The 12,662-nt window shown below is 38.6% G+C and overlaps 1 protein-coding gene across 8 annotated transcripts in view; it reads right to left on the minus strand.

Annotated features, from left to right (window-relative positions):
- Positions 1 to 12,662, minus strand: part of PCCA (propionyl-CoA carboxylase alpha subunit) — a 419,699-nt gene that overhangs the window by 205,622 nt on the left and 201,415 nt on the right. For all 8 annotated transcript variants that reach the window (XM_021715457.1, XM_021715463.1, XM_021715461.1 and 5 more), the window contains one exon: positions 7,645 to 7,755. In XM_021715457.1, coding sequence (XP_021571132.1) covers positions 7,645 to 7,755 — 111 coding nt within the window. The remainder of the gene's footprint in view (positions 1 to 7,644; positions 7,756 to 12,662) is intronic.

The following is a 12,662-nucleotide window of genomic DNA, read 5'->3' on the forward strand; positions in this document are numbered from 1 at the left end:
CCGCTGCACTCCAGTCTGGGCAACAGGGTGAGACTCCAACTCAAAAAAAAAAAAAAAAAAACTTTCTAAATAAATTATCAGGGTGCTTTCAACACAGCATTTTTCATGAAAATGGTGTGAATGTGAGTGTGCATATCAAGTCAGCAGGTCACATGTATGCCTTACAGTGGTTCACAATAAAAATCCTTTACAAGTCTCTTGCTGAGGACATATATGTACAGAATATGTCATCAACAAGAGAAAGCGCAACACATTATGGGAGCTCAGCTGCAAGATGTTCAATAAGTATTTCACTTGATCGAATCAATTGCCAGAGCACTGGCTCAGGCAATACTGAGAGAGGAGACTCCCAAATAAAATCAACCATCAATCATCATATCTCACAGACAAACTGATATGATGCATATCAACTTTAACCCTTTTACGGATATTCCTCTCCAAAAAGCCGGTATTCAGGCCCAACAGGCCTTATCTAAGACAGGACATCATGACCGACTGAGCTATTCTTATGATAATGACTCTACCATAATGCTACTCCTGATCATGGGGCCAGAGTGGCCTTGGCTTCTGCATGTTCCCCTCAGGCTTAAGACCCAGGGTGTGTCTGCCCTGGCTCTGACCTTGGACTCCCCTTGAAAGCTCTCCACTGTCTGTCCTTTTGTGGCAGTGTGCTAGGCTCAGTGCTGAGTCAGAAACACCTGCATTCCATTCCCAGCTCTAAGCTTGCAAACTAAGACAAATACAGTTCATTCCACTTTCCAGAGCAGGTTCTCCACCGCAAACCCCTGCATGGTTGCCAGGAGTGGAAATGAGAATGCATTGGGAGGGAGATCCAAGAGGGCAGCAAATTCTTCTGTCTACTGATGAATCCTAAGCATCTAGAACACTGGGGTACTGCGTGTATATAAATGTCTCAGGTTCCCCATCCCTTTCTGCAGTGTGGATGTAAGCTAAGAGAGCCCTTGATCTGACCCTTGCTTTCACCTCTTCCATAACCTGATCGAGAAGGCTGAGGAGCATGATCCTGGGTGCGTGTGGAATACAGACTGAGGCAACAGAAGGATAGAGAGCCTCTAGATCTCCCACCCCCACTGGACACAAGCAGCCTCAAGCACTCCCCAGTGGGAGAAAGTCACTTCTACTTATTCCAATCCAACCTCAGCCCAGGCGGAGCTCTAAGGCTTTCTCACACCCAGCCTCGGAACCTTCACAGCACCAGAGCTCAGGTCCTCGACTGTGGTGCCGATGAGGCAGGGAGCCACGGGCTCTTCAGGGAAGATCTGGCTGAACAGAGTGTCACTCTTTAGACTTTTGGACAGTTTTGCCTCCGCATTCCCAGAGCCGAGACCATTACCTTTGACCCAACAGGCTAAGTATTTGTGACAGAAAAGAAAAACTTCCTCTTCACAATTAACTCTTACCTTCTACATTTTAGGGGAGTAATTTCAAACAAAAGCCTCCAAATGTTTATTATATCCCCCTCCTTGCTCATTAAGCCAGTAATTACTGGAGGTCAAAATCAGTAGCAGCACCTACAAGCTTCAGGATTGACCACTATAAGCCTCATGCTACCAGCCACCCTCATCTGCATGACCTGTTTTTGTTTTGTTTTGTTTTGTTTTGAGTTGGAGTCTCACTCTGTCGCCCAGACTGGAGTGCAGTGGCCGCTCCTGGCCACCGCAGCCTCGACCTGCTGGGGCTCCGGTGATCCTTCCGCCTCTGCCTTCCAAGTAGCTGGAATTACAGGCACGCGCTACCACGTCCAGCTCATTTTTTGATTTATTGTAGAGATGAGTTCTAACCAAGTTGCCCAGGTGGGTCTCGAACCCGCAAGCTCAGGCAATCCACTCACCTCAGCCTCCCAAGGCATGGGATTACAGGCTGAGCCACCGAGCCCGGCTATGACCTGCTTTTTAGAAGCCTGATCTGTGTTCTTCCTACATGGTTTTAGTTCTCTCATTCTATCATGTTTCTAATGGTCTTGTTGTGGTTCCTTTTAAATGTAGTGTTGTGGTAAATAATGCTGACAGAGGTCCTGATTCTGAGCCATGTTGTTTTGTCTTGGTGGGCTATGGCTTTGTTGACTACTGGCTTTGTGTGTAGGGTAATCTGGCCGGATCATTTTGTTGGAGAATCTTTACACACCTCGCCAGAGCTGGATAGATTTTTCAGGGTAGGGTATTCTATGTTGTGACTCTGAGTACTGACTACCTGTCAGCATTCTAGGAACCAATGGGGTTGGGGAGAGGGGGCATCACCACATTCAGTGTGTCCACATTCCCTCAACTCTCTGTCCAACTGTGCCTGGTGTCTCCTAGTTTTTATCCTCTGAAGAGAAGAATCTCAAAACTTTTGCCAGGGTGAGAGACAGAGAGAAGCACCTTGCTCTCAAGAGTGAGGGAGGGGACATGGAGAAATTAGACAGAGAGTTTAGTTCTTTATGAAAGTACTACCTAAAAACTTCCCAAGGGACCTGGAGATAATAATTATTGAGACTTCAGAAAGGTTCTGCAGTGACAATGAGCCATATCTCAGTTTTTCCCATTGTCATCTTAGGATTCTACTTCCCAAGATTGCTAAATCAGTTAAGAATCACCTTTCAGCCGGGCTCGGTGGCTCAGCCTGTAATCCCAAGCCTTTGGGAGGCTGAGGTGAGTGGACTGCCTGAGCCCGAGGGTTTGAGACCCTCCTGGGCAAGCGAGACCTCATCTCTACAATAAATCAAAAAAATTAGCCAGGTGTGGTAGTACGCGCCTGTAGTTCCTGCTACCTGGAATGCTGAGGCGGAAGGATCGCTGGAGCCCAGCAGGTCGAGGCTGTGGTGGCCGGCAGCGGCCACTGCACTCTAGTCTGGGTGACAGAGTGAGACTGCAACTCAAAAAAAACCAAACAAACAAACAAACAAACAAAAAATCACCTTTCAGCTTTTCACTTTCCAAAATACTATTTCCTCTCCTTTCCCTTGTGGGCTTGTGTCTTTAAAAAAAAACTCAGATTACTAGATCTGGAAGCTGGGGAAAGTGTGTATTTTAAGCTATCATCTTTACTTCATATTGGTTAAAGTACTTTCTTCAGCAATTAATTCAACAAGGATATATATGGTAAAATATTTGTGAACCCTTAATTTAAAGCTTTTTTTTCTTTTTTAATTAAGACAGGGTTTTGTTCTGTTGCCCAGGGAGTACAGTGCAGTGGTGTGATCATGGCTCACTATAGCCTCAAACTCCTGGGTTCAAGTGATCCCCCTGACTCCATTTTCCAAGTAGCTGGGACTACAGGTATGTACCACCATGTCCAGCTAATTTGTTATTTTTATTTTTGTAGAGATGAGGTATCACTATGTTTCCCAGGCTGGTCTTGAACTTCTGATCTCAAGCAAACCTCCTGCTTCAGCCTCCCAAAGTGCTAAGATTACAGGTATGAGCCACCAAGGATTTTTTTTTTTTTTTTTGGATAAATGAAGATATCTTAGGTATAGTACCCTTAAGTCAAATTCTTTCCTATTGTAGCAGATATTATTCTAAGATTTTCTAACTTACAGCTTATAGAGTATGAACATGATCTCACTGTATATTCCCTGTATATGCCTTGCTTTTTTCTTCTAGAAGCTTTAAAAACTAATTATTCTTGATATTCCTAGAAGAGTTACTTTTTTTCATTAATCCTGTCTGAAACTTAGTGACTCTTTCCAAAAACACCTCAAGGTTTTTTTAAGCAGGGTGAGGAAAAAAACTCCTCCATTATTTCTTTTAAAATTATTTTTCCTGTACTTGTCTATTTTTCTTTTCATGAAACTCCTAGTATGCATTTATATATAAAATCTTTTGAATCTTCCTTCTATATCTCCTATTATTTTCCACATTAGTTCATTCTCTTTATCTTATGGTATATATTCTAAGATACTTCTCCCATTTACTGTTTTGGGTCACAAATTTGGTTCTTAGTAGTGACCAACCTGACTTCCACTTTGACTGCTAAATTGTTTCATTTATTTCTAAAACTCACAATTTTTAGTTCATTAAGTCCTTCTCCTCTAATTTAAGTGTTCTTACTAGTTTTCAGTAAGTACAGTCACCTGCCTCCCACACCAGCAGTTCTAAAACTGAACACCACCTGTCCTCAGGGATTCTTCTAGATCTTCCACCATAGATGAGTAATTATTTCCGCTTTTATACTAGCAGCTCTGTTTGCTCTCAATACTGAAGTCAAAAGGTTAGGCAGTGTCTGCTGGTAAATGCTTAAAAACCAACTGGGGGGTGGAGAAAGGAGAAATGTCCTAGTGTGTAGCACTTGACAGTTTCCTCATAGTAAATACTTTATCCACGGCTGATTTCAAACTACCAACATCAAAGAGGATAGCCTATGAAGATGAGTGCACATGGCTCTCAGAAGCCAGTATGGCAGCCCCAGCACCCATGGAGAGAGCCCTTAGGGAGGTATTGCAATAGTCTAAAATGCTGCCCCATTCTCGAAGCCATTTCTGAGTCTCTCAACTGGAATTTTTTTTCTATGCTCTCAAGGTTCTTTGCATATATCATTACTTAGCATTTATTGTATTCTGTCCTGGTAGTATAGTTCGTACTTTATATGAGTATTTCTCTCATGATTTCAGTTCTTTAAGGGCAGGGGAAATATACTATCCACCTTTTATTTTCTTTTAGAGTCTTTACCAATTATTTGTTGAATGACTTTAGTGATTGGATTCAATCCAAATATCACAGTACTGCTTTTAAAGGTGTAGAAATACTTGACCAAATTCAGTAGAAAAAAAGGAAGTATAATTAACTGTATACCTTTTGTGTTGAATCAAATTTTTACTAAAGGTCTGTAACTTTTCATAAGAAAGAGATAATTCTGACAATTTCTTTTGATGGGGCTTGAGGTTGAAGCATGGCAAAGTATCAGAGAAATAGGTCCAAAATGTTCATTATAGGCCAACTGAAATTATAGTTCTTAAAATAGCTTCCTCATTTTCCAATTATTTTGCAGAATCAAGGGGAAAATAGCTTTTCAACAATCAGAATCTAAAAAGCTGACAAGAAGAATAATTTGTGTATCCTATTTTGTAAAATTTTAAACACAATCATTTCAAAGTTTAACCCTAAGAACCTCTAGTAAAACTATCCTGGTTTACAAATACATTAGGGATATTAAACATATATAATAGAAAATTTTAATGCAGTCATAAAAATAGGCACTTGCCTGTGAATAGTTCCTAGGGTAGCTGGACAGATGGGAAGCAGATGGGTAACCCCAAAGGGGGCAAGATGACCCAGCCTCAAACATATGGAGCGGATCCAAGATTAACTGTAGTTGCCACTTTCTGCAGTCTCTTTTGGGCATATATATCTCAAAGATGATACAGTTTAATATATCTAAGACTCAAAGAGGACACAGTTTAATATATCTAAGACTTGGGCTGGGGGAAAATAGGGAAGAAGAAATCTGAATAAAAACAGGAAATAGCAGCCATTCGAGGAAGAAAGAATTGACATGAAAATAACATGAGGCAATAGAATAAGAGGGATATTAAGATTGGCAAATACAGGAGTGTACTTCTCAAGTCCCAGAGGCAATATAACAACGTATAGTATCCCCTGATTGAAAATGTTTGTGATTTATGAATATGAATTCTGACACAATTGAAAGACTGCTCAAATAGGAGTTGAAAACCCTAGGATCAACTCCTGGGGTTATTTTACTGGTCATCTAACCTTATAGGTATCTCTGGGCTTTAGTACCCTCACATGTAAAATGAAGGTGGAGACTAAATACTTGCTAAAGGCAACCTATCACATTTTTAAATTGTGTTCCTGTCTGGTCTAAGCATAAGAAGCAAAATGATAGTGTCCATGCTGATAATTCCCTACCAAAAGAAAAATGTAACATATTAAGCAAATCAGACAAAATTGCAATATTTAGGCTTTAAGTAAATTTCTGAGTTTGAAGGGGATCCCTTTGCTAGAGAATTTGGAATATTATTTTTATTGCTAAATGTACAGCATATAGTCATCAACCCCAATTAGAAATTTTAAATGTCCTATTTTCTATTTTGCTGACATATTTTACCAAATATACATACACAGACTCATACAAAAATGTGTATCCTTGTGTATGATTATATAAATACTCACACACGCATACAGTGCACTTGTTCTAGACTCCCTGCAGTTTCTATCTGTTTTCTCTGCCTGTCCACTGTATCCTATCATATGACCTTCACAGATACATTAGTCAGACAGACATAAAAGCATATGGAAGTCCCAAGTCTACTTTACAACTTAGTACAACTTTTAATTACAACTTTAGGAAGGACAAGAGACCAAATGTAAGAATATCAAAAGAGAGTGAACTGGTTATCTGGATATAGACATAGATCATTAAAAATATTCAAACTAATCTCTTCTTATCAACTATGGATAAGATTATTCTCTTAATTCAACAAATATTCACTTAGGGTCACCATATTTTGTGGTAGGGATAAAATGAAAGGCAATAATCTGAGTGGTTCCAGGTTGCATAAAACCTGTAGATATTAATGGCATAACCACTACAATAATGCTAAGGTTGTATTTTATTTGGTACTTTTAAAAATTCAAAACTTTGGGAAAAATAATCTAATGAATCAATAGTTTTAAAATTCCAAATAACAGACATTCTTCATTTCCCTTAGTACTAATGGCAAAACTACATAACACCAAAGTTCTAAAAGAATATTCAAATACATCATCTCTTGTTAGTCTTATGAAAACTCTGTACTGTAAATTCTGAGTTAAAAGCTGCTTTGCAAATGCATTCCACAGCTAAACTACATTAAGCTGGTTTGTATCTCTATACAGCTAATATGATTCTGTGAGTCATTTTGCATACTAGAACACTTTAAATGGATATAAAGAACATTTGAAATTTGTGGGAGAATATCTAATCTTCATACATCCCTAAGTTCATCAGAAATGTATGTAGAGGCTTCTAACTTTCACCTGAATAACATTTCTATTAAGTCTCATCTAAGTCTTGCTCGTTTCTTAACATATACTGACCATGTTTTCAAAGCTCTCTAGAGGGTTTTCTCTCTTACTTCATGGGCAATTTTTCTACTACATGGAAACACACACTAGCAACTTCGTGGTGTTAAATTTTGCATTCCACTCACTACTTTATTGAAAACTTCATTTTTCAGAATAAAATCCATCACCATAGATATCTTCATTTTCATCAGTAGGATTAGGATCTGGTTTTCTGATATTTTTTTCAGTGCTATTTTTCATAAAGTTTTTTTAATCACTAAAAAAGAGCTCCTGTAATACCCATATCAGTAGAAAATACAAATCTGATTTGCCATTCAGAAATTGGAATATCAGGGAAGCTAATGATCTGCCTACATGTTTTGCTCAAAACACTGGACTCACAGAATGTTCCACATAGTTGAATTCCTCACTCTACAAAACTGTAGCTGATCACACTCATGAGTCACCAATGAATACTCAAATTCATGAACATCAAAAGTCTTGGATACTCTAAAACTGTTAATAAAGCAACTATAAGTCCAAGGGTCTTAATTGCAAAATATTAAAAAATCGTATATTACAATAAAGTATAAAATTAACAAATTTAATACACTAAAATTTTTTAATGCATACAAACCTTTAAAGCCATCAGGATACACATCAGAGAGAAATTTAGTGCTGATGTCTCCTTTTACAAAGCGTGAGTTGATGATCACTTCTCGAAGTAATGCAATATTATGTGTAACACCTAAAAATAAAATGATAACAGACTAAAGTGAAGAGTACTAAGTCAGTGAAAAACCAAATTCTTATAATCTGGATAAATATATCATCAGTGTCCTATGCCCTAACACAATTCATAAAAGATTATTTATCTCCATGACTTCAAGTAACAACAAATATCTGAAATTAAGATACCAATAAAACAGTAAATATACACTTAAGAAGCTTGTTATCGCAAATCAATTCAATGGGGCTATAAATGTCTTTTAAATAAAGGGTACTAAAACAGCCAACTAACCATGTGGACAAAAAAGAAAATGAACCTCAACCTGAACTCACAATACAGACAAAAAAAATTAACTCAAAATGGATCACAAACCTAAATGTAAAACCGAAAACTATTCTACGACTTATATAAGAAAACATAGAGGAAAAAAATTCTGTTATTTTGAGGTAGCAAGAGATTCTTACATAGTAAACAAAAAGTGTGAACCATAAAAATATTGACACATTGCACTTTAAAATTTTAAAGGCTGCTCTTCAAAAGATACAGTCTATAAAATGAAATGGCAAGCCACAGACTGAAAGAAAATATTCACAACACATATATTAGACAAGGAATTTGCATCCAGAATAAAGACAAAAATGACCAGTAAGCACAGAAAAACATGTTTAACATTATTATCATTGAAGAAATACAACAATCTATATCCAACACACCAATTTACATGGCCAATGTTAAAAGACAAGTAATAGCAAATGTTGGTGAGGACATGGAACAAGTGGAACTGTCACATTGTTTGGCGGCTACATAAAATAAATGATACATACACTTTTTTAAAAGCAGTTTGACAGTTTCTGAAAAAGTTAAACATATATACACCATACAATTCAATTTACTCCTAAGTATTTACTCAAGTTAAACAAAAACATATATCTATACAAGGACATACACAAAGGTTAATAGCAACTTTATGTATAATTCAAAAATTGAAAACCATTTAAATGTCCATCAATGGGCAAATTAGCAAAATCGGGGTTGTCAATAAAACGGAATTATATTCAGAAAAAAAAGAAGTGAGTTACTGATACATAAAATAGCAAGGATGAATCTGAAAATAATCATGCTGAGTTAAAGATGCAAGACCAACCAGGCATAGTGGCTCACACCTGAAATCCCAGCACTTTAGGAGGCTGAGGCAGGAGGACTGCTTGAACCCAGGAGTTCAAGACAAGTCTGGGCAACACCGTGAGAACTCATCTGTACAAAAAATTAAAAGATAAGCCAAGTATAATGGCCATGAAATTGTAGTTCCAGTTATTCAGAGGCTGAGGTGGGAGGATTGCTTGAACCCAGGAGTTTGAGGCTGCGGTGAGCTGTGAGCATGTCACTGCACTCCAGCCTTAGCAACAGAGTGAGACCCCTGACTCAAAAAAGAAAAAGAAAAGAAGAAGAAGAAGAGGCAAGACTGTGAGAATCTAATGCCGCTGCAGGTCTGACAGAAGTTGGAGCTCCGATCACCCACCGCTCACCTTCTGCTCTGCATTCTGGTTCCTAACAGGCCACGGACCAGCACTGGTCCGTGGCCTGGGGGTTGGGGAACCCTGATATACTGTATTCTTACAATAAAACTAGAGAAACATAAATGCTATTGAGAAAAATCATAAGGACAAAAAAATATAGTTACTATTCATTACGTGAAAGTAGTCATCATAAAGGTCTTCACTCTCATCTTCACACTGAGTATGCTGAAGAAGAGGAAGAGGAGGGGTTGGTCTTACAGTCTCAGGGATGGCAGAGGCAGAAGGGAGGAAGGGGAGGCAGAAGAGGCAGGCACACATGGTGCTAACTTTTTGGAAACACATTATTTCTGTTTTTTTGCTTTTTCATTTCTCTAGAAATGTTTCTATATGGTACCAAGTCTCCCATAATTTACTTCAGTGCTCCTATCATAGAAGGGTCCATATTGTAAAATAAGTCATAAGCAGTCTAAAATTATTGAAACCCTTCTGCCAGACGAATGTCAACCTCTTTTCTGACACTGCTTCTTCCATGTCTTCTTCCTCATCATCTGACACTGGTTAGGAAGTACTCATCTTCATCTAGTTGTCTTCTGTTAATTCCACTGATGTGGCATCTATTCACTTTTGAATTTCTTCAAGATCCCTGTCTTGAACCCATCACCACCACCACCATGGCCACTACCTTTTCTGCCATTTCCACAATCTCTTTGATGATTTCTTTAATTGGTTGTCATAAATCCTGTGAAATCATGCTCAACACCTGGACACAATTTTCTCCAGCAGGAATTTAGTGTTTTAGGCATGATGGCTTTCATAACTTTTTCTATTACAATAATGGCATATTTTATGGTATAATCTTTCCACTTGCATGATGCTTTCTGTTTGGGTTCTCTTCCACAGTGTTGATAATCCTTTTTACAGAGTACAGTGTGTAATGAGCCTAAAAGGTCTTAAGGACTCCCTGATCTAGAGACTGAATTAGAGATGTTGTGTTTGGGGGAAATAGACCACTTTAATGCCATTGGTGACGAACTCATGAGGTTTTGATGGCCAGGGGCATTGTCGAATGTCAAAAGAACGTTAAAAGGCTGTCTCTTACCAGCAAGGTATTTCCTGACTTCAGGGACAAGGCATCAGTGGAATCAAACCAGAAAAAGTGTTCTCGCTGTCCATGGCTTCTCGTGGTACAACCAAAAGACTGGCAGTTGGTGTTTATCTTTTCTCTTCAAGGCTCAGGGGTTAGCAGTCTTAGAGATAAGGGCAGTCCTGATCATAAACCTGACTACATTTGCACATAACAGTAGTCTATTCCTTTCTGCCTTAAATTCTGGTGCTGGTTTCTCTTCCTTAATAATCAAAGTACTTTGTGCCTTTCTTTTTTCCAGAATAGGGTACTTGTGCCTACATTAAAAACCTGTTCAACCTGTGGGTGATGAATTTAAGTACTGTCTTTTCTAGTTCTCTGAAAAATGTTGCAGGTAGTTTTGATAGGGATTGCATTGAATTTGTAGACTACTTTGGGTAGAATGGACATCTTGATAATATTAATTCTTCCAATACATGAGCATGGGGTGTTCTTCCATTTGTTTGTGTTGTCTTTCATTTCTATGAGCAGTGTTTTATAGTTCTCACTGTAAAGGTCTTTTACCTCTTGGATTAGATAAATGCTGAGATATTTTATTTATTATTTGTGGCTATTGTGACTGGGATTGTGTTTTTCATTTGGTTCTCAGCCTGCTTGTTGTCGGTGTATAGAAATGCAACTGACTTTTCTTTTTTTTGCATTGGAATCTCACTCTGTCGCCAGCACCCCAGCATTGACCTGCTGAGTTATGGCTATCATTTTGCCATCAGCCTTCCAAGTAACTGGAACTACAGATGTGCGCTACCATACCCAGCTAATTTTTTATTTATTGTAGAGGTGAGGTCTCGCCAAGTTGCTCGGGCTGGTCTTAACCTGTAGGCTCAGGCAATTCACTCGCCTAGGCCTCCCACAGTGCTGGGATTACAGACTGTCACCGAGCCTAGCCTACAACTGATTTTTCACATTGATTTTGTATCCTGAAACTTCACCAAAGTTGCTTATTAGTGCAAGGAGGTTTTTGTCAGACTTTGTAGGGTTTTCTAGGTATAGAATCAGATCATCTATGATGAAGAGGGATAATTTAACTTCCTTTTTTCCTAGTTGGATACCTCTAATTTGTTTCTCTTTCCTGATTGTTCAGGTAGGACTTCCAGAACTATGTTAAATAGGAGTGGTGAGAGTGGACATCTTTGTCTTGTTCCAGTTCCTAAGGGAATGCTTCTAGCTTCTGCCCATTAAATATGATTTTGGCTGCAGGTCTGTCATAGATGGCTCTTAATATTTTGAGGAATGTTCCTTCAATATCTAGGTATTTGAGGGTTTTTATCAATAAGGGATGTTAGATGTTATCAAATGCTATTTCTGCATCTATTGAGATAATCATGTGGCTCTTGCTTTTACATCTGCTTACGTGGTAGATTTACTGATTTGTGTATGTTGAACAAGCCTTGTACCCCAAGAATGAAACCCACCAAGTCACGATGAACAATTCTTGTAATCTGCTATTGGATGTGATTTGCTAGTATCTTGTTGAGAACTTTTACATCTACGTTCATCAGGGAAACTGGCCTGAAGTTTTCTTTCCTTGTTAAATCTTTGCCAGTTGGGGGTATCAGGATGATATCGGCTTCACAAAATAAGGAAGGAAGGATTCCTTCCTTCTCGATTGCTTGAAATACTTTCAATAGGGATTACTATCAGTTCTTCCTTGTATGTCTGGTAGAATTCAGCTGAGAAACCATCTGGTCATCAAGGACTTTTTTTTTGGTGAGGAGGCTTCCTACTACTGAGTCAACTTCTTGGATTGTTATTGGTCTGTTTAAGGTTTCAAGTTCTTACTGTTTCAATCTTGTGAGGTTGTGTGTTGCCAGGAATTCCTCCATTTCCTCTAGATTTTCTAGCTTACTCGCATACAGATGTTCATGACAATCTCTGATAATCTTTTGCATTTCTCCAGAGTCAGTTGTAACATTGCCCTTTTCATTTCTAATTATGTTTATTTATTTATTTTTTTGGTTAATCTGGCCAGAGGTCTGCCAATCTTATTTATCCTTTCAAAGAACCAACTTTTCAATTCAATCCTTTATATGATTTTTGGTGGGTCTCTATTTCACTTAGCTCTGTTCTTATTTTGATAATTTCTAGTCTTCCACTGCTTTGGAGATTGGATTGTTCTTGTCCTTCCAGCTCCCTGAGGTGTGACATTAAGACTCTTAAGATCAGGTTTTTTGGCAGGGCTTGATGGCTCAAGCCTGTAATCCCAGCACTTTGGGAGGCCGAGGTGAGGGGACTGCCTGAGCTCACAAGTTTGAGAACAGCCTGGG

Source organism: Carlito syrichta, unplaced genomic scaffold (assembly GCF_000164805.1).
Source record: "Carlito syrichta isolate Samal-C Ts95f unplaced genomic scaffold, Tarsius_syrichta-2.0.1 Scaffold307134, whole genome shotgun sequence".
Classification (NCBI taxonomy): domain Eukaryota; kingdom Metazoa; phylum Chordata; class Mammalia; order Primates; family Tarsiidae; genus Carlito; species Carlito syrichta.